Source organism: Leucopleurus acutus (assembly GCF_964270905.1).
Source record: "Leucopleurus acutus genome assembly, chromosome: 1".
In the NCBI taxonomy this organism is placed as follows: Eukaryota; Metazoa; Chordata; class Mammalia; order Artiodactyla; family Delphinidae; genus Leucopleurus; species Leucopleurus acutus.
This window is the reverse complement of record NC_139142.1, coordinates 198,453,851-198,480,308: the sequence shown is the minus strand read 5'-3', so window position 1 is coordinate 198,480,308 and position 26,458 is coordinate 198,453,851. Positions and strand designations below refer to the sequence as shown.

Genomic DNA, 26,458 nt, shown 5'->3' with positions numbered 1-26,458 from the left:
TTGGGGATGGTAAACACTACTGAAATGTAAACAGTGACGCTGCATTATTTTTTTAAACTCATTAAAATTTGTCTTTCACTGTGGGGTATGTGTAAAATTTCGGGTTGAATATTTCCATTTTAAAAAAGTACATGAGTCCTTCAGTATAGGAACTCCGGAGCCAAGCTGCCTGCGTTTGAATTTTAGCCTTCCTAGTTAACTTCCTTAACTCTCTGTGCTTCAGTTTCCCTACGTACCACTGTTGTCTGTTCGCAGTTTAACAACACGAGATGCGAAGTTATACATAGTTAAGCAATGCTTTGACCATGTTTTCTGCTGCCTTTAACCAAGAGACGTTAGGTTAAATATGCAAAGTTAAATCTTACTAAGAACATGGGGCCCACTGAATGAAAGACGCTATCGAATGTGTAACTGCATCTTCCTGTACTACTCAAATGCCAGGGAAACGATTTCTGCACAGACTACAAGCCACATCAATGAGATATTCTCACCTTCGCTCTACCATGGATGGATGCATCAGCTTCATGGAGGACACTCTATTGGAAAGAACAGTGAACGCAATGAAGAGACCATCAAACCCAAGCGTCTTGACAAAGCTGGAACAATGGACCAAAGCCCTCAAGATGAAGTTTGATAGGAGTAGATATAAGACCTAGCTCTTTTATCTAAAACTGAATCACAAAGTTACAGAATATGGAGAAAGTTGAACAATAACCTATGAAATAGTTGTTTTATCTGAAAGCAAGAGTAACACATGCAGCCGTCAACCAGTAAGAGATGATTTGACCTGTGGTTGCGTCATTAGAGTAACAGCGTCTACAAGAGTCCTTTTCAGAGAGACATGATTCCTAGGAGGCCCATGAGAATATCTGGAAAGTGTATCTACCAAGATGAAGACAGCATAGTCAACGTTAGTATGTCATTTTTACACTAAAACCTGAAAACGGAAAATAAGAATATTTTCTCACATTCTGTAGGCCGTAAGTAGAATCTGAAAAGCCATGATATAAAATGAATGGTCTCGAGGTGGGGGTGAGGGGAGGTCTTACCTGGAAGCCAACGGAGCCCGGGAGTCGGGGAGCTGGGCTTCCACTCACCACGTGCTCTTTCTACCCCTCTCCTTTTCTGTCTGCCTGAAGAACTGGGCCTCAGCAGGAAGAACAGAGCACGGCCTGGCCAGCACCGCTACGGTTAGGTTAGCCATTGCTGGCCAGAGCTGCTCTCGTCTGACCTTCAGGGAACTGCCTGGGATAACCCAGCCAGAGGCCACCACAGGCCAGGAATCTCCGGGCACTTCAGACATTTGTGAAGAACGCCCCAGGGGGTGCATGGGGCCAATGACAGTTTGGGGCTAGGAGATGCCCGGGTTCTGGGTTCTACTTGTCCTAATTTCCTATTAAATTTCAACTCCATTTAATTAATAGGAATTTGTTAAAAATCCACCCCACACTCCCCTAGGGAGTAGTAACATGGTTCATTTTATTAAGAGAAAGGAGAACTAACATCTGTATAACATTTGCTCTCTGCCAGGCATCACTCGTGGAAATGGGATACTCAGAGCCGCCACCTCCATGTTACAGTTGAGGAAAATGAGGTGCAGAAAAGCTTGTAAAACTTGAGTGACAGAATGTGATTTTAACCTCAGCAACCGCTAAAGAGAGTGCCTCCCTTCCTGCCAGAGGGATTAAGTGTGAACTTAGTAATATGACAGCCCAACTATCTTCATAGATCTAGTGACATTATTAAAAAAGACTGTCACTGTTATATGACCTAGAAAAAAGGCTGATGCAATTCTTGTTATTTTAGTAAAAACTTAGAGATTAGACAGAGTCAAAAATACCGTTAATGGAAGAAAACGTTTAATTTATTGAGACCTCAAGTCACTCTATGGCTATCAATTTAATGGGGAAGTTATTGGAAGAAAAATGATATGATAATTTTTGGATATTTAATGAGAAATTTGCTTTTCAAAAATTTTTTTTTTAATTTGTTTTTTTTGGCCATGCCACTTGGTCAGCAGGATATTCCCCAACCAGGGATTGAACCCCGGCCACAACAGTGAAAGCCTGGAATCCTAACCAGTAGGCCGCCAGGGAACTCCCTGCTTTTCACATTTTAACTTGGTAACTTTATATGTTTCTTCATAAGTGGTTTATTGGAGACAAAGGCATTTTTTAAATGAATGATTTATGTAATAATTTACGTGAATTTACCCACTGTTGTCGTAGTCTGGAGTGCTGATACAGAGAAGGACCCTATGAGGCTCCTGGGCATGAAGACCTTCCTGTGGCCCCCATTTCTTCATCACAGGAAATAGGCTTCATTCAGCCTCCAAGACCTTCCCTGAGCTCCAATGGGCAGGTTCAAACAGTTGGTAATTAGGGAAGGGAGGAGGAGTCAAAAGAAACAATAGTGCAGCCTTGGGGCGGGGTCCTGGTCTCCCCCTCCCCCACCCCTCAAGGGATGCACATCACAATATCTCTGGGCTGTTCGGCAGATACTGAAACCCCTTCCAGGTGGGAGAAGTTAACTGTGTGCTGCCCACAAGCACGAAGGCCCCAGACCGGTTGGAACCAGAAGGTTGATGATGCCGACTCCCACTTACTTCCCCACCAACCAATCAGAAGAATGCCCATGAGCTGACCACACCCTCTTTGAACCATTACTATAAAACTCCTCGATATCCACTCCAGGTTGGACACACATTCTTGAGGGCAGCAGCCCACTGCAGCCCCCTTTGCCTGGCACAGTATTAAAGCTATTCTTTTCTACTTCACCCGAAACTCTGTCTCCGAGAATTAATTCGGTGTTAGGGTACAGACGCAGGATTCGCCTTTAGTGCCTCGTGGGGACCAGGCATTTTCCGTGCTCTGTCTTTGCTTGGCCCCCTCTGGGCTCAAAGGCAGGGATAGTACATATTCTGCCAGAGGGAGGTATTGAAGCACACGCTGTGTGTAAGCATGGTGCACTTGGCCGTGACACTGCAGAGGGGATCTTAGCACTGATAAATATTGACTTTTCCTTGCAGGAATGGCTACATAATTTGCAGGGCCTCTGGTTCAAAAATTATTAACCATTTCAAGCTGGTGATAGCAGAACAATAAACTAACCGTGGGGCCCATCTAAGGCTGGAGCTTTGTGTCACTGCACACAGTTTGCATATCCAGGAAGCTGGTCCTGTTTCCAGGTTATAAAAATCTGGAACTTAGGGACACATTTCATTAAGAATGTATGGCTAAAAGTGAAGAGAATGAAAGATTATAAGGGAGTGAAAACAAATTTCTGGAAAACCAGAAGTGACTGTAAGCATGGGAAGGCAGCCTTGTGATTGTAAAACTGGGTTCTAACCTCTGTAGAAACTTAACAAACAGCCTAGGGAAACTTAATGCTAACCTAGGAGGGAAACAAATACACATCAACAACAGAGGAAGAAAGAAACCACACCAGCTATCTAGAAAAATCAGCTCAGACTTCATGCTTAAATACAAAAGGACAACCAGACAGAGGGAGAGTTACAGCAGCCTGAACGGGAAAGAACGAGATAAACTAACAAGAAAGGGACATGAGAAAACAACTTAGTAAACACAAGAGGTTTAAAAATTGTTACCCTCAGATAACAATATTTGAGAGGAGTGTGCATTCATGAAGCAAAAGCAGGGCGGTATTAAACAAGAAGGAGCTCTTAAGTATATTTCATTAATAGCAAAAATAATTTTTTAAAATTTAATAGAGCTTTGGAAGATAGAGAAAATCTCCCAGAACATGAAGTTAAAAAACAAACCAAAAAAAAAAAAAAAAAAAAGGAAAGGAAATATATGAGGGGACAAAAATGCCCAGCTATTGAAAACCAGCCCAGGAGGCTGCCATCCAATAAGATTTCCAGAAAGGGTGATAAATCAGAGAAAATGGCAGGAAAGAAATTTCAAAGGATAAACAGAAAACAATTTCCCGAGAGGAAGAGAGAAAAGAATCGTCCTCTGAAAAGGACTCAATGAGCCCTAAACAGATTAAGTGAGAAAAGACACCCCATCGGAGATATTATGGTGACATTTCAGAACATGACAAATGATAAAAAGATCACAAATGCTTCCCAAGGGAAAACAATAGCTCCCTGCAAAGATGAGGAGACCAATATGTTTCTGGGCATCAATACTGAAAGCAGAAGTTAGTGGAACTATGCCATCGAGATTTAGGAGAAACTTCTTTTGAACCTAGAATTCCATGTCAGGCAAATTATCAAAGGTGCGGGCAGAATAAGGACATTTAAAAACATGCAACTACTCAAAATTTGTGCCTCCTATACATCCTTCTAGAGAAAGTTACTTGAGGGTAGTTACTCCAGCAAGATGCCTGCAAGAAACGTCTGTCTCAACCCAGGGACCAAATGAAAAGGAATTATAGATAACTTCTCAGCTGGAAGGACAGAACGAATCAGTCTAAGAGCAGTAAATTAGAAGGTTCCTAAAGTCTTCAAGAAGTCATTGGATTTCAAGCAGTAGCGAGTAATGAAAAGCTTAAAGTTTACAAGAAGGAAAGGAAAACAGAAATTCTAGTAAAAAGAACAATGAAAACTGTATAAGAAAATCATCATTCAATAGAAAGCTAACTAAGCTATGTCACATCATAAGAACAGAGAAGTCACGTATTTATTTGGTATATTCCCCCTCCTGTGAGCCAGGGGTCCGTGACTGCGACCTGGGCGTCGGGGACACACAGACCACCAAGGAGTTCTTGCTTTGAGAAGCTCACAATATTGCGGGAGGTACAACCTGTGGGGAAGGGACTCAGGGCAGCAACTTCCAGTAAGTGGAACCGCAATTAAAGAAGCAGCACACTGAGAGAAAATTTACTTGTAGTTTTCCCGGAACCCATCCTGGTGTACCACCAGCCCTTCGCAGGCGCTGCCCAAACTCCCCGGCTTCCGCCCACACCACTCTGGCTTCCACCTACAAACTGAGCCTGCGCCGAACTAGTGCGCACGCGCCGACTCCAGTCCAATCGGAATCTCCAACGGGAGGGAGCTAACCTCGGGTGGGGCGGAGTCCCGAGGCCGAACAGCAAACGTGATTGGTTGGCCCCGGGGCACGCATTCTTTTGTGGGCGAGGTCTCGCGCTAAGCCACGTCTAGTAAGCTGTTCTCCTAATTAGGGAACGGTCTGGCGCGGGCGGGGCGAGGAGCTGAGAGTGGCCCGGTGTGCGCCTGCGCCGAGTGCCGGGACAGGGCGTGTTCCTCGTTCGGGTGCTCGTTTTGCACAGACCGAGTGGAGTGCATCTCTCGCCGCCGGAGTGAGCCCTGCAGAAGCCTGTTGTTCCCACGCGCAGCCTGTTAGGTGCAGCCCTCCGCAGTGAGTATGTGTGTGGCGTTGCCCTTGTGTTTGCTTCTCTCTCCGCGGCAGGAACGGTGCTGGACCCTTCCCACTCCCTGTCCCGCCCTCCCCATCCCCCTCCCTGCCCCCGGACCCTGCTTGCGGGTGCCCACTTTCCAAGGCCAGGCGAAAACTGGAGAGTGCCAGCCGGGGGTTTCCTCATTTCTCTCTCTGCAACCTCCTGGCCGTCGCCCACGTGCTGTGTTGTTGTCGTTTGGTACAGGTCATGTCCAAGTCTCTGAAAAAGTTGGTGGAGGAGAGCCGGGAGAAGAACCAGCCGGAAGTGGACATGAGTGACCGGGGCATCTCCAACATGCTGGACGTCAACGGCTTGTGTAAGTTCTCCGGAGGGCCTTCTCCTCGGAGGAGCTGGACGGGTTTATGAGTTTAAGAAGTAGTTGCTGGTGGCGGTGCGAGACGTTGTAGTGGTTTACATCCCACCCGCTGGTTGGCTGCTTGGCTGCTTGTAAACAGCACTTGTCGAGGGCTCAGCTCGGAAAGCTTGCAGTCAGAGTTTGTTCTGTCCCAGCTGGAAAACGGACACGAGAGCCAGGTTAAGAATCCCCGGACTGTGGTTGCTGGACCTCATCAGTTCTCCAGGCTGATTGATGGCCTTCGGGTGGACTTACCACACAGTTTACTAAAGAGCCACTTGGTGTTTTATTTTTTTAATTTATTTTTATTTAAAATTTTTTTTCACTTGGTGTTTTAATGGAAAATTAGTTCTGAATCATTTTTCCATTCTCTTAATATAGTCTCCTGTGTAGCCTTGAACAAATGCTCCACGGAAATTACTTGATTAAGTGTTTTTGCACCTGGAGCAAGTTAAACGTTTCTTGACTCATTACCTTTTTCTCATTACTCATTACCATCAACCCTTTTTCTGGGTTTATTGTCCTTACTTAGTTCGGGCTTTTGTTACTTCCCCCCTGTGCTATTGTAATGTCTTTCTAACTTTGCCTCTTGCCTCCAGTTTTACTGCCCCTGTTGCTTTCCTGTAACATGCATCTTACTGCAACTCTCTCCTTTAAACCGGGGATTGCAAATTCAGCTGTCTTCAGGGGCCAGGTGAGGATGGTCATGAATTCCGTAATAGGTATCTCATCTGAAGGGGGCAGCTGCTACACCTGCTGCTTAGATCCAAACAGTTGTCGCCACTTGGGAACGTTGGCCCAGTGTTGCCAGATTTTTTTTTTCTCTATGAAGCCAAGAATCCAGGTTTTTATATAAAATTTTCTTATTTTTAGATATTGACAGTTAATTCCAACACATTAGAGGTGAAATCAAGCTCTTGTTCAGGTTGATTGTGGCTGAAGTTTGGACCTTCTGGTTGTCCATTACCAATGGTAATGCTCCGTGTTCCTTGTGATGACCTGCTCCTTTCTGAATCTGACTGTAGCCTACCTTAGCGCCTGTTCCTTCCGTGCATCTGGCATCCCAACCATAATGAACTGATGGTCCTTTCTGAGCCAGGGCATTCCTTCTCGTCTTTGTGCCTTTAGAAGTGTCGTTTCCTCCCTCTCCACTCCCTTCACCCCAGATCCTTTTACTTACCTGTCAAGAGTCAGCTCAGATGCCACAGCTTGTGTGAAGCCTTCTCAGTGAAGTTTGGACACACTTTGCTTCATGACCCTTTTTTTTTTTTGGTCGCACTGTGTGGGGCCTGCGGCATCTTAGTTCCCCGACCAGGGATCGAACCCGTGTCCCCTGCAGTGGAAGCTCGGAGACTTAACCACTGGACCGCCAGGGAAGTCCCGCTTCATGACACTTGTTACACAGGATTGTGATGTGTTCTTAATCCAGATGTCTTTCTTCCCCGCTGGGAGGCCGAGGGGGAACGAAAGCAGTGCAGCATTCCTGTGTGCTTTGTTTATTCTAGTGCCTGGAACACAGTAGGTGCTCCGAAATGTTTGACGGATGAAGGAAAGAATGATGGATTAGGCCTGCGAGCTGATGAGATCCAGACCAGGATGTGACACTGGAGAAGAAGGGGGGATGTCCAGGAGACCCTAAAAGGTGACGGATTGCTTGTTAGGCCTGGAGAGAGCAAAGTTAGCGTGAATCCGTGGTTTGCGCCTGGGACAGAGATTGGTGTTGGTGCCGTTGATACATCTCTGCAAAAGGCAGGGGGATGAAAAGCTGTAGGTGATTTGCATTTGGTAATCCTTAGGAAGACACCTGCCCTTAAGTTTAGCTTTTGTACGAATTAGCATTTCAGTCCCCTGGTCTGTGCTGGTCTCTCTCAGTAGTAGTGGCTTCGTGGTGGCAGCAGGTGTCTCAGGTGAGGGACTGGCAGTTGCAGATCTGGATGTGTCCCTGTACCGCCCCTGCCCTGCTGGGATCATGATGGTCACTGGGGGCACAGCTGCGTCAGAGGAAGGGGATGGGGGGAAGAGGATGGAATCAGGAGGCCTGGCTCGGCTGTGCCCTTGGTCCCACGGGTTTCTGCCCCTCAGGGCTCTTTCTCATGGGCTTGAAAAAAGGTTGCTTTCAGTAGAGGAACTTTGTGCTCCTCCGCTTTGAAGAGGATTCTCTGTGTAATAATATTTATAAGTAGGGAGAGTGGTGTAGCTATTTCAGTTCAGTTGCTTTATCTCTTTGAAGCCTTGGCTTTTATTGAAGAAGAAAAGATAGCCACTTGCTTCCTGAAAAAGCTCTTTCCGGTGTAATATTAGGTGCTGGAAAAGCAAGGTCATTCTTAATGTTTTCCCAAAGAAGTCGCTTCAGGAAGAGCAAGAGTGCTTCTTGGGGAGTTTGGTGGAAGTGAATTTGGAAATCCCACCTCCGCAGGCCTCTGGAGTGTGGTAGACCCAGGGAAGGAGTAAAACTCCCCGACTTCTGGACTCTGAGGGTCCCAGGATGCCTTCAGAATCCCATCCTCCACTGGGGCTCATTTATCAGTAGTGTACATAACGTTATGTGTTTTAATATATATTAAAGTATTTGGCATGATCACCTTAGCTGTAGTATAAGGATTCCCATAGTCTTTTACTTACAAAATTTTAACTGTAATCCTCAGGTTTTATTTATTTGGTTTTTTTTTTGGCCGTGTGGCTTGTGGGATCTTAGTTCCCCAACCAGGAATGGAACCCGGGCCTCGGCAGTGAAAGCACTGAGTCCTAAGCCCTGGACCGCCAGGGAGTTCCCCGAGGTTTTATGTGCTAGGATCAAGATGGAGCCCAGGGAACAGCTTATCCGCATGGACAGAGAATGGCGCTGTATCAAGCCTTCCGTTCGTTATGGTTGCCTTGTTTAGTTTCTCCAACGATGAGAAAGAATTAAGCTTTGAAGCTCAGAGTGGTAGTTGTGTACCTATTCTAAGCATAGGAAACAGGCTCCACTTCTGCTTGGGAGAGTCGCGTCTTATAAACGTAGCCCTTTCATTCCTCTGAGACAGTAAGTTGCCTTTAAAAAATGCTTTCAGGAGTTGAGGTACCAAAAGCTTTCTGGCGGGGAAAACTTCATAGGCTGGAGCCAGACATCCAGCAGTCTCTAAAGTTTTCTGTCAGTCCAGCCAGGTTCTGGAGATGCTCAGATCCAACGCTGAGAGGCAGACGTAGTCCAGCGCTTACAAGTGGGACCTGGAGTTGAGTAGACTGGGTTTAGATTGTCCAGGTTTACTTATCGCTGTGTTACTTTAGAGAAGCTACGAAACCGTTCTGAGCCTCAAGTGCCTCATCGTTAGATGGAAACCTAAGTACCCGCTTGGGGGCATGGGTGTACCGCCGGGTGCACTGCTTCCTGTCGAGGGCTTAGCACCGAGCCAGTACTGAGCGCACAGTGACCGTTAACTGCTCATGTGAATGTCCAGAGAGTGCGTAAGCCTCATACGGAACCAGTCCCAGTGCAGTCGATGGCCTCAACGGGGAACAGCCTGCTTAGTTGAACCGGGAAAGGCATCTGTGTGTGTTATGTGTTGACGTTTTCTGTGTGGCTTAACAGAACCTGGTGTGTTTGGCCCTTTTGCCTAGGGTTCCCATAGATTTCGATTGCTGTTTCTTTAAAATGATCGCTCATTTTATTTCTTTTCCTTCATTTCTTTTTTTCCTGCACAGCATGTAATCTGCTGAAAGCTTCTGGGAGGAATGGTACCAATTTTGTACTTTTTATTAAAGAGACTTCACAGCAGAAACTCTCTCTCATGCAGCAGCTCTTCACCCAGATGATAAAGTTGCTCTTGAAGGGTCCTGTCATCAGCTTCCTGGGAGCAGAGACTCCCATCAGCAGCCAGAGAGACTTTTTTTCATTTCTTTTATTTAAGTCTCTCTGACTTCTTAATCTCTTCACATTTACTGCGCTCTGGGTGTCAAAACTTTATCGGTTTTTTTGTTGTTGTTGTTGTTTTTCTTCAGGTTAGACTGAAGTATCTCTCAGATAAATTTTATTTTATTATTATTATTTTAATTTTTATTTTATATTGGAGTATAGTTGATTAACAATGATGTGTTCATTACAGATGTACCACAAAGTGATTCAGTTATACCCATACAAGTATCCATTCTTTTCCAAATTCCTTTCCCATTGAGGTTATTACAGAATATTTTAAAAGAGAAAAATCAGCTGCCTCTGAGGTAGTTGTCTTTCTGAAGGACCCTGCAAAAGAATCAACAGACGTAATCCCGGGTTGGTTATCTGGAGGGGCTGTTAACCCAGGAAGTGGTGATGCCTGCTGGGAATTTTCATCATGATAGGACTTCTTTGGGGGAATGATAGAAGAGCTGGGAAGACCATGTCCCTTTCACTGTGATCTTTATTAAGACCTTTTCTTTTTTTGCTCTCCTGACTTGTGTGTTTAAGCCCACCTTTGTGTTTTTAAACATCTTGGCCTGGGCAGTCCTTACCCTTTCTCTCTCCAGCCACCCTCCTCTCAGCCTTGTGAATTAACGCTTGTTGAGGGAGGAGATGACTTTCTGTCCATGTGACTCCATTCACATGTGTCACCTCCTCCGGGAAGCTCCCCAGGACTAAATTTTAACCCACCATCCCCTCCAGCCTGGCTTAAACGTCTTTTCTGGGCTCTGCGTGTGCACCTCTGTTATTTTTGTACTTGGTGTTTGGGAAAAATTTATTGAAGAAGGTTGCTGTCCTTCTCAGTTAAGAATTCAGGTGCACTGGGGTAGAAAGCGTAGCACAGGAGAGAGGGGGCACACCCTCTGGCTTCATTGTAACTTCATCACCTCTTTGAAGGTCCTGTCTCCAAACACAGTGTCACTCTGAGGGCTTCAACACGGGACTTGAGGGGGCCACAGATCAGCCCATCACGTCTGCCTCAGAGATTCTAAATGGTACACGTGTGCGTGCTTACGTGGTGTTAAGTGCTTCTCGCGTCAGCCTTTGGTGCAGATAATAATCATCAGCGTTTTACAGATGAGCAAACAGAAGGTCGAGAAAGCCCCAGCATCACACGTTAGACACACCGACAGCTTTGTTATGTAACCGTGTGCAGTGTGGTTTCCCACCCCTGGCTCAGGCCTTAAGGAGTGATGCTTTCCAGGGCTAAGCGGGGCTGGCGGGCCTCACCTCATGCCAGTCAGTTTCAGAATTCTTTAAAAACACTGTGCTGGGGGCTTCCCTGGCGGTCCAGTGGTTAAGGCTCCACGCTTCCACTGCAGGGGGCGTGGGATCGATCCCTGGTCGGGGAACTAAGATCCCGCATGCTGTGCAGTGTGGCCAAAAAAAAAAAAAAGGATGTGGTATTGGTATAAAAACAGACATATAGACCAGTGGAATAGAATAGAGAGTCCAGAAATAAATCGTGGCATTAAAAAAACCCAAAAAAACAACACTGTGCTGGGCTAAGAAAAGGCATCATTCTTCCAGTCTGCCAGCTTGGAAGCTTAGGTTTATCACATCGTTGCAGGGCTTTAACTGTCAAAGAAAACAGTAGAGGCAACTTGGTCTCTATCTGGTCAGAGTTAACTCTGAACACTCCCCGTTTCCTTAGGCTTTTCTGAAAAACTATTAATTTTAACTGGGTTTAACGGCAGATGTGAGATTTTTTATACTCTACATTAATTCATTTTTTTCTATCTTCAAACTTAGAACATTAGCTTAAAACCCTCTATGAAGTATGGTGCTGGAGAAGGTTCTCTTGGGGCAGTATTGGTTCATGTATCACAACAGAATAAACCTGAGTTGAATGAAATGGTAACTGTGGTTGTAGTTTACCGGTACGTCATAAAGAGCCTTTGCATTTAATACGTTTCTCTGTGTACCTGTTAACGATTCCTCCGGACTCAGAATAGTTCTTAAGGGTAAAGTGGGCCCAATGAAAGGCACACCTCAGACCAGGTAGTGAACTGGAGGGGGTCTTGGCCTCTTGGTTTCTCAGAGCACAGCACAGAGCAGAGATTGGTGACATGGTGTGTACACCCTCAGTGTACAAGTGGCTGTTCTGCAGATGTTTACATACACAGTTGGTTTTTCAGAGCTGTAAGTATTTCAGTCTTCAGGCCTTGTGAAAGATGCCTATTTAACCTGTTAGTACTCTACAAATTGTGTACTCTTTATTAGAAAAGCATAAAAATAATAGATAATTTTAAAATATCTATGTGGAGCGCATTAATGCACACGTGTGGCGGGCACTGTACGTGGCCCTTCATGTGGATTATTTCCTTTAAACCTCACAGTTATCATCATCGTCGTCATCCTCGTCACCCAGTTTATAGCACAGAGACGTTGAGAACTTAAGTACCTTTTGCTCTAGGTCACACACTAGTAAGTAGCAGAGTCAGGATTTGCAGCCAGGCACTCAGACTCCAGAAGCTATGTTGTTAGCTCGTGCTTTCTTCCCCCCGCCCCCGTCCCCGTCCGCAGGCCTCTCACCATTGTGGCCTCTCCCGTTGCGGAGCACAGGCTCCGGACGCGCAGGCTCAGCGGCCACGGCTCACGGGCCCAGCCGCTCCGCAGCACGTGGGATCCTCCTGGACCGGGGCACGAACCCGCATCCCCTGCATCGGCAGGCAGCCTCCCAACCACTGCACCACCAGGCGAGCCCCTGCTCATGCTTTCTTGCCTTACTCATGTCACTAACGTTTTTGACAGTCAGGTGCACGTACGAAGGTACAGCCGCTAACTCAGCAAGCATCCACTGAGTGCCTCCTGGTGCTCTGGTCCCGAAAGCCGCGTCCCTGCCCTGTATGGGCTGCTGAGTCTGTATCCGTTGAGGAATGCGTTCAGGGATGCCGACCCTCCTCTGCTCTTGCCCATGGGGCCGAGGAAACAGGAACCTTCTTCTTCCCCAAACACTTAACACACTCTTAAAAAAATCCATTTCCAGAAGCCTTTACTGAAGGCTATCCTATAGATAAGCGCACGTATAACTGTACAGTGTGACAGATTTTCAAAGCAAGAAACAGAACACAGTGGGCATGTCCCAGGCACTAGCCCCTCAGGACAGGGTCCTGACTGACAGCATAGGTTCCCTTTGACTGTTGAGGTGCATCGTTCAAAGGAAAGAGGGTTTACAGTGCACACTCTTTACTCTCTGGTTCTTAACGCTCAGCATCTTGTTCATGAGCTTCCTTCGTGTCGTGACACTGGTGACAGATCCAGGTGTGACTGCCAAGTTCAGGCGTCCGTTCTGCTGTGGATGGATGTTCGTGTCGCTCCCAGGCTAGGGCTGTCACCCGTAGTGCTGCTGTGACCACGTGAACACACGTATTCCTTTCTGTTGGTTACAGACGAGGGGTGGAATTATTGAGTCATGGGGTGTGCTCTTGTGTACGCTTTAAAATGGAAGCAGGTATCACCGAAATGGGGAAGACATTTGAAACTTAGATGTCAGGCAAAGGCTTAACGTTCCTGATGCAGAATGAGCTCTCGCAGAGGTGCTGGTCAGGCCTCCCGAGGTGCTCACTCAGTGCACTGCCCTCTTCCGAGAGAAATCACTCACACCTCAAGTTTTTCTCTGAGAATTAGCTTGGTATCATCTATACCAGCTGCTGGCAAACGTGTCTGGTTTTTAGACTCACCTAGGGAATGTTTAAACATTGCAGTGCTCAGGCTGCACCCCAGGCCAGTTCAGGGGGAAACTCTGAATGTGGAGACAGGTGTCAGAAATTTTGCTCTTTAAAATAATATGTTTTCGGGCTTCCCTGGTGGCGCAGTGGTTGAGAGTCCGCCTGCCGATGCAGGGGACGCGGGTTCGTGTCCCGGTCCGGGAAGATCCCACATGCTGCGGAGCGGCTGGGCCCGTGGGCCATGGCCGCTGAGCCTGCGCGTCCGGAGCCTGTGCCGCGCAACGGGAGAGGCCGCAACAGTGAGAGGCCCACGTACCGGAAAAAAAAAAAAAAGTTTTCATCCATGCGCACCACAGCCTTGCAGCCATGGTCCTTGTTCAAGTGCAACTGTTCATTTTTGGCCTGTGGGAACCTCTTGTTGGCTCTCGCATCCAGTGGACGTGAGCAAAGTAACAAGCTGTTCCCAGTGTGTCTGTGACTTCCTATCCCGGACCTGGAATCAGCTGTCCTCATAGAAACCCTGTTTTTGTTTGTCTGTCTTAGTGGGCAATATTTTGGGACCACGATCTGGGCTCCAGGGGTGCTCATTATTCCTGGGTCGTTCATGGTCTTTAGGCATTTTTAGCAGACACAGCTAAAAAAAAAAACAGTATACACACACACACACACGTGTCGCAATATATGTATCTGTAGCTATATACAGATACATATATACACATATATGAAGATTAAAATATCTAACGAGCTCATACTGGTAGGTCCAATTCAAATATGGGACTGTAAGGCTCTTCCTTAACTTCCTTCACACTAGTCTCTACTTTTCTTCCACTCTGAGGATCCTGATTGTCAGGGATACACGTGATGTTAGACTATCTCACAGTTACTTACTTGGTACATTACACACAAATAGCAATGCTACTGTTACCAGCGCCGGTATTGCTGAAAAGAGTCATTTTGTGCGTATTCTATCCCCATTCTCCTCCTTTTTTTGTTTGTTTTATTCTACTTCACTGTTTTTTACAGCAGTTTCCCCTGTTGTTAACATCTGGCTTTCATTCGAGTGATACTTTGGTTGCAGTTGATGAAGCAGCATCGATACATTATTATTCACTAAAATCCACAGTTTGCATTGTTGTCCGCTGGTTGTGCTGTAACACACTATGGCTTTTAACAGATGCATAATATCCTACAGAGTAGTTTCACTGTCCTAAATACCCTCTGTGTTCTACTTATTTTTCCCTCTCTTCCTCATCACCTCCTGTTGAACCCCAGGCAACCACTGAAATTTTATGTCTCTATAGTTTTGCCTTTCCCAGAATGTGATATAGTTGAAATCGTATAGTACGTAATCTTTACAGAAAGCCGCCTTTGACTTAGCAATATGAGTTTAAGTTTCTTCTGTGTCTTGTCTTGGCTCCGGAGCTCGTATTTTTTTGTTATTGGTTAAAATTCCATTGTCTGAATGCACCACAGTTTTTTTGTCCTTTCACATATTGAAGGACATCTTTGGTTGCTGTCACATTTTGTCAGTTTGCCGCTATAAACATCCATGTGCAGATTTTTGTGTGAACATAGTTTTTTGACTCTTTTGGGTAAATGCAAAGGAACAGAATTGCTGGATCGTATGGTAAGAGTATTTTTGGTGTAATAAGAAACCACTGCCTTCCGAAGTGGCTGCACCATGTCGTACATCCCCCGGCAACGAATGAGAGTTCCTGTGGCTCCACACCCTTGTCAATGTCTGGTGCTGTCAGTATTCTGGATCTTGCCCATTCTGATAGGTGTGTAGCGGTATCTCGTTGTTTTCAATGGGCAGTTCCTTAATGGCGTGTCATGTGGAAAATCTTTTCATAGGCTTGTTTGCCCTCTGTATATCTGCTTTGATGAGGTGTCTGTTAAGTTCTTTGGCCCACTTTTTAATTGGGATGTTTGTTTTCTTATTGTTGGATTTAAAAAGTTCTTTGTGTATTTTGGAAAGAAGTCCTATATCAGATGTATGTTTTGCAAAAATGTGGTCTTAGTCTGTAGCTCTTGTTTCCCTTTTATTAACATTGTCTTTCATAGAGGAGAAGTTTTTAATTTTAATGAAGTCCCAGGCCGTTAACACCTTTTTTTTTTTTTTTGATAGTGCTTTTGGTGTTGTATCTAAGAAGTCATTACCAGATCAAGGGCTGCCTAGGTTTTCTCCTGTGTTGTATTCTAGGACTTCACGCTTTTGCATTTTACACTATGAACCACTTTGAGTCAATATTTGTCAAAGGTGTAAGTTCTGTGTCTAGATTCTTTTTTTTTTTCTTATGTAGATGTCAAATTCCAGCACCGTTTGTTGAGAAGATGATCCTTTTTCCGTTGAATTGCCTTTGCTCCTTTGTCAGAGACCAGTTGCCTCTATTTGTGTGGGTCTGTTTCTGCGCACTCTTCTGTTCCAGTGATGTCTTTGTGTTTTTCAATTAGTGGCTGTGGATTTATATAGTAAGTTTTGAGTTGGGACATGTCAATTTTCTGAGTTTGTTTTTCTTTTTCAATATTTTATTGCTATTTTGGGTCTTCCCATATAAATTCTAGAATCGGTTTGTCGCCATTCACAAAATAAACTTGCTGTGGTTTTCATTGGGATTGCACTGACTCTCTAGATCAAGTTAGGAAGAACGGGCTAGCCAGGGGTGGGACTGAACGTTCCAGCCCCGGCAACCAGCCCCCATCCTTTAGAAACTTCTGAAAGTCACCTCATTAACATAACAAAGACACCTTTGTTTAGATTCATTGTGGTAAAGCCTCCTGTTTGGGTGTTGTTTAATATCTCTAGAGTTGATATAAGGAGAGAGTATTGTGTCCTGACTCAAAGCACCGACTTTGGAGCCATGGTCCTTATTAATTATCCCACTTTGCCCTTTATTTGTAACATGCCCTTAGATCACTTCCTGTCTTTGTACGTCAATTTCCTCATTGATAAAATGGGAAAAATCTGCCGCCCCTCAAATAAAAGATGAGTCTGTGTAGTACCTGATGCAGAGTAGGTGCCTCAGAATGATCCTCAGGGCCAGTCGTTAGGACATTTAGCATTTGTTACGCCGAGGCACAGGCTGTTCTCTGGTGGGGCAGCGGGTCTGGGGCTGAAGAGTCTAATGGGCCTTTGGGCGGGAATGGAGGCGTGGATGCCCTCAGGGGCACATCTGTTTGCTGGATCTGCGTGTGTGGCCGGGAGAGAGGCAGGTGGCAGAGGCTGGGGCAGGATTGTGGGAAGAGATGGAGGGGGACCCCGTGGATGATCAGAAAACAGGTACCGAGATTTGAGCGGGGGGCAGCTGATGACAGGTGTCAGTCCAGTAGACTAGGGATCTGGGACTGGACAAGGTGCCCTTGGAGGTCAGGGTAAGGGGTGGCTTGGGGGGAGCAGACGATGGCCGGGGCAAAAGCAATGAAGGGCGGCCTGCAAGGCCACGCCGCGTGCTGGGTGTGGGTGCGGGCTGGTGGCCCAGCGGCCCTCAGACACCGGTGCCTGTCAGAGGACCTACAGCGCTTTGAGCTCGGAGAGCCACCCGGCCCTGTGGAAGAAGGTCAGAGATTCTGGGTCTTCCTGCTTCTGAAGCCACCAGGGAAAAACATGGCTCTTGGGTTGAGGGTAAGAAGCGTGGAGGGAGGTTGATCAGGGGGCAGAGAGAAGCCCACCCTCAGCTCCCACGCAGCGGCCTTCTCTGTTGGCAGGAACACAGGGAAGGTGAGAACAGAGCGGTTGGTCTGAAGTGGAAGGTGTGCAAGTATGACGTTGCGCATCTTCATTTTGGGGGAAAAATGAACCAATGGACTAAGGCTCCTTTTTATCTTATTTGTATTTGCCTAGTAGAAAAATACGGTCAGAACTAATCAGATTCTTGTTAGAAAACAGCTTTCAAAGGGTCCTGTCTACTTACTAGTGCTGAAACCTCAGGCAGGTTACCTAACCTCTCTGGGCCTCATTTTTCTCACCTAAAATTGGGAGGGAGGGTGGGCTTCCCTGGTGGCACAGTGGTTAAGAATCCGCCTGCCAATGCAGGGGACAAGGCTTCAAGCCCTGGTCTCGGAAGATCACACATGCCGCGGAGCAACTAAGCCCGTGTGCCACAACTACTGAGCCTGCGCTCTAGAGCCCGTGAGCCACAACTACTGAGCCCGCGTGCCACAACTACTGAAGCCCACGCGCCTAGAGCCCATGCTCTGCAACAAGAGAAGCCACCGCAGTGAGAAGCCCGGGCACCGCAACGAAGAGTAGCCCCCACTCGCCCCAACTAGAGAAAGCCCGCACGCAGCAACAAAGCCAAAAATGAATTTAAAATAAATGCAAAAGAAGAAAACTGAAATTAGGAGGGAGGCAGAGAGTAATAGTGCTGTCTGTTAGCGTTATTGTGAGGAATACATGAGGTAATAAAGTTCTTAGAACCGTGGCCACCACATTTTAAGTGTTTGGTAAACATTAGCTGTTGTGGTTACTCTTTTAACATTTTTTTAACATCTTTATTGGAGTATAATTGATTTACAGTGGTGTGTTAGTTTCTGCTTTGTAACAAAGTGTATCAGCTATATGTATACATATGTCCCCATATTTCCTCCCTCTTGCGTCTCCCTCCCACCCTCCCTATCCCATGCCTCTAGGTGGTTACAAAGCACCAAGCTCATCTCCCTGTGCTATGCGGCGGCTTCCCACTAGCTATCTATTTTACATTTGGTAGTGTGTATATGTCCATGCCACTCTCTCACTTTGTCCCAGCTTACCCTTCCCCCTCCCCGTGTCCTCAAATCCATTCTCCATGTCTGTGTCTTTATTCCTGTCCTGCCCCTAGGTTCTTCAGAACCATTTTTTAATTTAGAGTCCAGGTATATGTGTTAGCATACAGTATTTGTTTTTCTCTTTCTGACTTACTTCACTCTGTAGGACAGACGCTTGGTCCATCCACTGCACTACAAATAACTCAATTTCGTTTCTTTTTATGGCTGAGTAATATTCCATTGTATATATGTGCCACATCTTCTTTATCCATTCATCTGTCGATGGACACTTAGGTTGCTTCCATATCCTGGCTATTGTAAACAGAGCTGCAGTGAACATTGTGGTACCTGACTCTTTTTGAATTATGGTTTTCTCAGGGTATATGCCCAGTAGTGGGATTGCTGGGTCATATGGTAGTTCTGTTTTTAGTTTTCTAGGGAACCTCCGTACTGTTCTCCATAGTGGCTGTATCACTTTACATTCCCACCAACAGTGCAAGAGGGTTCCCTTTTCTCCACACCCTCTCCAGCATTTATTGTTTGTAGATGTTTTGATGATGGCCATTCTGACTGGTGTGAGGTGATACCTCATAGTTTTGATTTGCATTTCTCTAATGATTAGTGATGTTGAGCATCCTTTCATGTGTTTGTTGGCAATCTGTATATCTTCTTTGGAGAAATGTCTATTTAGGTCTTCTGCCCATTTTTGGATTGGGTTGTTTTTTTTTTGATATTGAGCTGCATGAGCTGCTTGTATATTTTGGAGATTAATCCTTTGTCAGTTGCTTCATTTGCAAATATTTTCTCCCACTCTGAGGGTTGTCATTTTGTCTTTTTTATGGTTTCCTTTGCTGTGCAAAAGCTTTTAAGTTTCATTAGGTCCCATTTGTTTAGTTTTGTTTTTATTTCCATTTCTCTAGGAGGTGGGTCAAAAAGGATCTTGCTGTCATTTATGTCATAGAGTGTTCTGCGTATGTTTTCCTCTAAGAGTTTTATAGTGTCCGGCCTTACATTTAGGTCTTTAATCCATTTTGAGTTTATTTTTGTGTATGGTGTTAGGGAGTGTTCTAATTTCATTCTTTTACATGTAGCTGTCCAGTTTTCCCAGCACCACTTATTGAAGAGGCTGTCTTTTCTCCATTGTATATTCTTGCTTCCTTTATCAAAGATAAGGTGACCATATGTGCTTGGGTTTATCTCTGGGCTTTCTATCCTGTTCCATTGATCTATATTTCTGTTTTTGTGCCAGTACCATACTGTCTTGATTACTGTATCTTTGTAGTATAGTCTGAAGTCAGGGAGCCTGATTCCTACAGCTCTGTTTTTCTTTCTCAAGATTGCTTTGGTTATTTGGGGTCTTTTGTGTTTCCATACAAATTGTGAAATTTTTTGTTCTAATTCTGTGAAGAATGCCCTTGGTAGTTTGAGAGGGATTGCATTGAATCTTTAGATCGCTTTGGGTAGTATAGTCATTTTCACAATGTTGATTCTTCCAATCCAAGAACATAGTATATCTTCCCATCTGTTTGTATCATCTTTAATTTCTTTCATCAGTGTCTTATAGTTTTCTGCATACAGGTCTTTTGTCTCCTTAGTAGGTTCATTCCTAGGTATTTTATTCTTTTTGTTGCAGTGGTAAATGGGAGTGTTTCCTTAATTTCTCTTTCAGATTTTTCATCATTAGTATATAGGAATGCAAGAGATTTCTGTGCATTAATTTTGTATCCTGCTACTCTACCAAATTCATTGATTAGCTGTAGTAGTTTTCTGGTGGCATCTTTAGGATTCTCTATGTATAGCACCATGTCATCTGCAAACAGTGACAGTTTTACTTCTTTCCAATTTGCATTCCTTTTATTTATTTTTTCATCTCCGATTGCTGTGGGTAAAACTTCCAAAACTATGTCGAATAATAGTGGTGAGAGTGGGCAGCCTTGTCTTGTTCCTGATCTTAGAGGAAATGGTTTCAGTTTTTCACCATTGAGAATGATGTTGGCTGTGGGTCTGTCATATATAGCTTTTATTATGTTGAGGTAGGTTCCCTCTATGCCTACTTTCTGGAGAGTTTTTATCATAAATGGGTGTTGAATTTTGTCGATAGCTTTTTCTGCATCTATTGAGATGATCATATGGTTTTTCTTCTTCAGTTTGTTAATATGGTGTATCACATTGATTGATTTGCGTATATTGAAGAATCCTTGCATTCCTGGAATAAACCCCACTTGATCATGGTGTATGATCCTTTTAATGTGCTGTTGGATTCTGTTTGCTAGTATTTTGTTGTAGATTTTTGCATCTATGTTCATCATAGATATTGGCCTGTAGTTTTCTTTCTTTGTGACATCTTTGTCTGGTTTTGGTATCAGGGTGATGGTGGCCTCGTAGAATGAGTTTGGGAGTGTTCCTTCCTCTGCTATATTTTGGAAGAGTTTGAGAAGGATAGGTGTTAGCTCTTCTCTAAGTGTTTGATAAAATTTGTCTGTGAAGCCATCTGGTCCTGGGCTTTTGTTTGTTGGAAGGTTTTTAATCACAGTTTCAATTTCAGTGCTTGTGATTGGTCTGTTTACATTTTCTCTTTCTTCCTGGTTCAGTCTCAGAAAGTTGTGCTTTTCTAAGAATTCGTCCGTTTCTTCCCGGCTGTCCATTTTATTGGCATAGAGTTGCTTCTAGTAATCTCTCATGATCCTTTGTGTTTCTGCAGTGTCAGTTGTTATATTTTAACATTTTTTATTCTAATGAGTGGTTATAAAGTCCCCAGTGTTGCATATTGATGTAGGAGGCATTACATGTATATTAGTTCTTTCTTTTCTTCTCTCTTCTGTGTTTCTCACAGAATCGAATTCAGCTTTTCATTTTAAGCATGAGGAACTGCGCTCTAGAGAAATCCAGCGATTTTTTAATTTTCCTCAGTATTCTCATGGAATTACAGTCTGGGCCTCACACTGCCTTAAACTTGGTATTCTAGCTGTGCTCGAGGCCCTCTATGTAACTGTCATATCTCTTCAGGATAGAAAGGACTTTCCGCTCTGGTTTATACTCTTTAATGATAGGCATTTCTACCATCTTGAAAAGAACACCCCGAGGTGTGAATATTGTTTTTCCAGTTTAGGAAGAATAAGCTCAAGAGGTAGAATCTGGAAGCCTTGGTTACAGTCTCAGTTCTGATTCTGGGGGCGTGGGGAGTTTGTGGGGAACCTTAGGAAAAGCGCTTTACCTCTGGGCCACAGTTTCCTTATCTGTAAATTGAGGAGCTGAAGCTTTTTCCTATAACTGATTTCTAAAAGTACACCTATTTTAGGTTACACAATTAAAACAGTTTATGCTAGAAAAATTATTCAATACAGACAAGTAAAAAAAAAAAAAAAGCTGGGTTAGGGGGAGAAGGTAGGTATGTAGATATAGAATAAAACTGACTCTGGACCTGGAAGCTCTTACTCACCCTGAAAAAACTTTGCAGCACTTGCCTTTTTTTTTTTGCGCGGTACGCGGGCCTCTCACTGTTGTGGCGTCTCCCGTTGCGGGGCACAGGCTCCGGACGCGCAGGCTCAGCGGCCATGGCTCACGGGCCCAGCCGCTCTGCGGCATGTGGGATCCTCCCGGACCGGGGCACGAACCCGCGTCCCCTGCATCGGCAGGCGGACTCTCAACCACTGCGCCACCAGGGAAGCCCTGCAGCATTTCCCTTTTAACGGGAGTTTCGAATCCGCTTACCTCCTTGTGGTGCTGACATTCTGCCTTGTGTTGTGGATTTTTATCGCCTCCCCTCATTACAGAGTAAGCTCCTTGATGGCAGTGCCTGTGTCTCACGCGTATTCTGTCTTTGTCAACATAACTAAGTACAGTGCGCTGCAAACAGTTTGTAACTCCCTGAGCCTTCCTTCGTGTCATCTTCCTCAATCCCCAAGAGCAGTGAACAGCCGTGAACCTTAGGCAGCTCACTGTATTTTCCTCTTTAATTCTCCCAGACATCTTCAAAATTAAAAATTTTTCTTTGTCCTTTTTCCTGAAGGAGAGACTGTAAAGCGATGTGTTTGGTTGGGAAGGATGTGGGCTCCATGTCGTCAGTAACACGGTGCCTTGGGTCCAGCGTCTTTTGACTTCATGTCCCAGTAGACACGGAAGCCTCAGTCAGTGACCAGCTCATGGCGGTTCTCAGCACGTGTGAATTCTCTGCTCTTATTTACGTAAAGGAAGACGTATCACATTGTTAAAAATCATCACATATGATAAATTGCTTTCTGTTAAATGAAAAAGCAATTAATCATGCTTGAGTGACCATTTATGTGCAAATAGGACTCAGTCAAGTAACCAGTTTTGAAAACTTGCTACCAAAGAGTTTCCACCTCACCACAGTAGTTGGTTGGGGAGGAAAGGAAAGCTTTCATACCCTGGTGATTTTTTTTTTCCCCCTGAAGTTTTAAATTATGAACAAAATTCAAAAGAAATGTTCTTTTATGATTCTGGGTGTGTTGATGAATACGATATTTGTATTACACCTCGGTATCAAACGTTTTATTGTCTGCCTTCACTTAAATATACTGTCAGAAGCTGCATGCTTAAGGTCTGAATCTGCATCCTTCTAGCAGGGGTGCAGTAACTTCAGCGTGTGACGCGGGCAGGCATTTCAGTCATGCATCTTGGAGACACGGGACCCAGAGTGGTCAGCGTGGCTGCGTGGTGCTCACGTGCGGCCTCTCCCGCAGCCCCGCCGAGTCTCTGAATCTGGGTTACTTAGGGCTGTCGCTGTTTCTAGCCTACCGGGAGCCCAAATGGAAAAGCCTTTGGGATCATCCTGTATTTTCAGTTCAAATGAATTCTTCTTTGTAGTCAACAACTTTGGGAGGAATTGAATTCACAGAGGGTACCGTTTGCAGTGTAATCTGCAGACTTGCCCCGAATTTGAAGGCTGCCCACCCTGGAATTGTAACACAAGTCAAAGGTGACCCTCTTTGAACATCCCAGAGGGTATGGCTGTTCTCCCACTGCAATATTTGATAGCTCAAGAGCTGTCAAAAAAGGGTAAACTAGGGACTTCCCTGGCAGTCCAGTGGTTAAGACGCTGCACTTCCAATGCAAGGGGCCGTGGGTTCGATCCCTGGTGGGGGAACTAAGATCCCTCATGCCGTGTGGCGAGACCAAACAAAATAGTAAACCGTTTGTCTTCTGAAGGTAGTGGTGTCTTTCCGATTGCTTCCATGGGAGCGCAGCCTGTGAAATGAACTGACGGTTACAATCCAGGTTTTGGTGGCCAGTGTTCTAGAATCTTTCATCGGGAACCCAAAGATGCCCAATTCTGACCTGCGACAAGGCGGCAGAAACTTTCAAGTCCCGTTATCACTGTGTGCGTTTCCAAGACTCGCTCCCCTTGTCTCATCCTGGCTGTGTTTTTTCCCCTGGATAGCAACATCATTCCGTGAAGCTAGAACTTTTATCCTTTCTAACGTGCCTCCAGAGGAGTAACTTGCTTCTGATTGCCAGACTGGAGACTGGAGAGACAGGCACATCGCTGTGATATGGTGGGTTCTTTTGAAAGGAGGTCCGCCACGTCATCATCTGGTGCTGCGGATTTCATCCTGCTTCCTTTCCTCACACTGTCTACTTGATGCTGAAGAAGAAGGAGAGAAAAAAAAGACTGTGTCTGTTTTAAAAAATAACATCTGCTTCCACGTTTTATCTAGAAACCATGATTCTTTTTCTAGGAATGTTAGCTAGTCCTTTGATTTTTCTGAATATATTCCATTGCAATACTGCCTGCTCAGTCCAGGCCTGTGTCTTCTCTGTTTTCCATCTCTTCACTCAGATAAGCCTAGAATTGCTTCCATAACCTCCAATTTCCATATATCCTCCAAGTCCAGTTTCAGTGCCTTGAAGCATTTTTGGACGTGTCATCCCACAGTAAATGATGTCTCCTTTTTTTTTTTTTTTTTGACTGTGCCACAGGGCTTAGCTCCCCGACCAGGGATCGAACCCTGGCCCCTGCAGTGGCAGCGTGGAGTCCTAACCACTGGACAGCCAGGGAAGTCCCTGTGATGTCTCCTTCTAATCTCCCATTATCCTTTCAGATACACTTCTCTTGTGCCCACGATCCTTTTATATTTTGCAGTTTAGGATTTTGGTGTGTATTCTGTGTTACCTAAATTGAGGGACTGTGTGGCATATCATGCAAACGAGGGAAGTTTTGAGAGGGAAAGTGGGCGTAATCCAGGACTGTCCCAGTCTCATGAGGATGTACTGTTGACGTTACTTCTAACAGAATCTCCAAGGAAGAGACCATTGATACTCTGAGCGTGCCTGGTAAATATCCATTTGTGGCTCGCGGGCTCAGTAGTTGTGGCACGTGGGCTCAGTAGTTGTGGCTCGCGGGCTGTATAGCGCAGGCTCAGTAGTTGTGGCGCACGGGCTTAGTTGCTCCGCGGCATGTGGGATCTTCCCGGACCAGGGCTCGAACCCGTGTCCCCTGCACTGGCAGGTGGATTCCTCACCACTGCGCCACCAGGGAAGTCCCCACATACCGTTTCTAAAGGCTGAAGACAGAATGGTATCTGAGGCACGGCAGCAGTCAACTGAATATGCCAACACGTTTTCTCAGTTATTTAGCTGACTTTTGGAAGTGCATTCGACTTAGAGAATGCCCGGCAGTGCATGGTTTAATATCGCTTTAGGAAGTTTAGTAACAGTTTGTTGTCACTGTTCTGGTGCCACTGCAACCTGACAGTTCCTGGCTGGCGGGACCGTAAGGTATGATATTCCTGCAGCGGGAGATTTCCCAGTGTGCGGTTAGGGTTAGCAGGGCAGGTCAGTGGGGACAGCCTCATTCCATTTCACCCACATGATTGACTAGGGTGGCTATTGTACTATTAAATAAGCCATTCTATTCTGCTAGACCTTTTCTCCTTTTTTAACACTGCAGTTTCCATAGGAAACCCACAATGGACTCACCACGGCCAAGTGGAGGGGAGTGGCAGGTTGCATGAATATGTCCGTTGGTCCTTGGTCTTTGCCTGTCACAGGCTTTGTGATTGATTCTGTGATTTCAATTCTGTCCAACTTAACTGCTCTCCCCGCAGACCCAGCCTGGAGTCCTTTGTTGCCCTAAACATTTCCTCACAGATCTTTTATTAACTTTTTCTTTTCTGCTCTAATTTTTCTCCCTCTTACCTACTTTAGCATGTAGCCCTGTAACAATAATGAGGAAGAAAAATACATCTCTAGTGGTGTGATCAGGTGAAGCAACAAATGCACTTCTCTTCTCTATTTGAAAAAAAAAAAAGGACTTTCAAACTTACTGATTTTCTCCCCGGCTAAATGCTTGTAGAGAAGACAGAATGAAAAGATTGCAAAGGCCCAACTTTTCCTAATTAAATCTTTCATTGTGAATGTTAGCTGGGAGAAGAGCAACGTTTTTTCCTCTTTAATTATGGTAGTTGTGATATTTTAGGAAAAATTACGGCAGGAGGCGATCAGATTATCAGGGGGTTTTTGCTTTTGTCATCAGAATTGATTTCTGTGACTCTCAAATGGAGTGGTTTGCTAGTGTGAGAGGCTGCTAGTTGTCTGTTTTGGTTTGCCCCGTCTTTGTGGGTTATAAAACCCCTAACTGTATCTGGCATGTGGTCACTTGGAATCCAGGCTGTGTTTCCCCACCTCTTTTGCATCTAGGCATCACTGTATTACAAAATGTTGATTAATTGCTTGTAAATGGAAGTGCCGTGTGCAATTTCTTGGAAGAATTGTGAAGGAGGAAAGCTTTTTTCTCCTTTCCGTCTTCCTAAGGGGAATGCAGGCATGATGGCTAAGCTCAGGCAGCCTTTTTGGAGCATGAGGTGGGATCCATGAATGGCTGAGCAACAAGATACCAGGAACCTCTGGACTGCCCGTGTGTAAGTGAGAGAGAAACTCTTGTGTAACACCTGTTACTTGTGGTTTGTTCTCCTATGATACTGACCACTGTCTTAACTCGTATATCTCTGAATCTGTTCCATCTGGTTTTGTATGAGGACAGCTCTTGGAGATTTTTTGTTTTCATATCAGACTCTATGCCTCAGAGGTAAAGGAATGCTTTATCTGGTGGACAAGAACAGTCTTAACTCTTATAAATACAAATGTGTGAGATGTTCTGCAGTGTCTAGAATCTAACTTGTCATGTAAGAAGCCATCATGGTGATGCTTTTAAAATCACAAAAATGCTCTTCCCCTGTGCTTTGCCTTTCTCTTCCTCCTCCCCTAAGGTTTCAATCCCGAAGCCAGTAAGTGCAACAGAAAAAGAGGCATTTTAGGTGTTGGGGGGTGGGCGTGGTGGCCCAGAGCAGGGTGGGGAGCCTGGCTTGGGGGGGTCCAAGCCCCAAAGCAGGACCAGGGCCAGGAGGTTGGAGGTGCAGGTGAGGAGGG

General features: G+C 45.2%; 1 protein-coding gene across 4 annotated transcripts in view; it reads left to right on the top strand.

The window, feature by feature from the left end:
• Positions 1-5,227: 5,227 nt before the first annotated feature.
• RSU1 (Ras suppressor protein 1) overlaps positions 5,228-26,458 on the top strand; it is a gene marked incomplete at its 3' end in the record, with an annotated part of 194,645 nt that continues 173,414 nt past the window's right edge. For 3 of the 4 annotated variants that reach the window (XM_082845149.1, XM_082845147.1, XM_082845150.1), the window contains exons 1-2: positions 5,228-5,345; positions 5,590-5,701. In XM_082845149.1, the coding sequence (XP_082701275.1) occupies positions 5,593-5,701 (109 nt within the window). In that variant the 5' untranslated portion in view covers positions 5,228-5,345; positions 5,590-5,592. Of the gene's footprint in view, positions 5,350-5,589; positions 5,702-26,458 lie in introns of all 4 variants that reach the window. The other variant, XM_082845148.1, reaches the window with a different exon arrangement.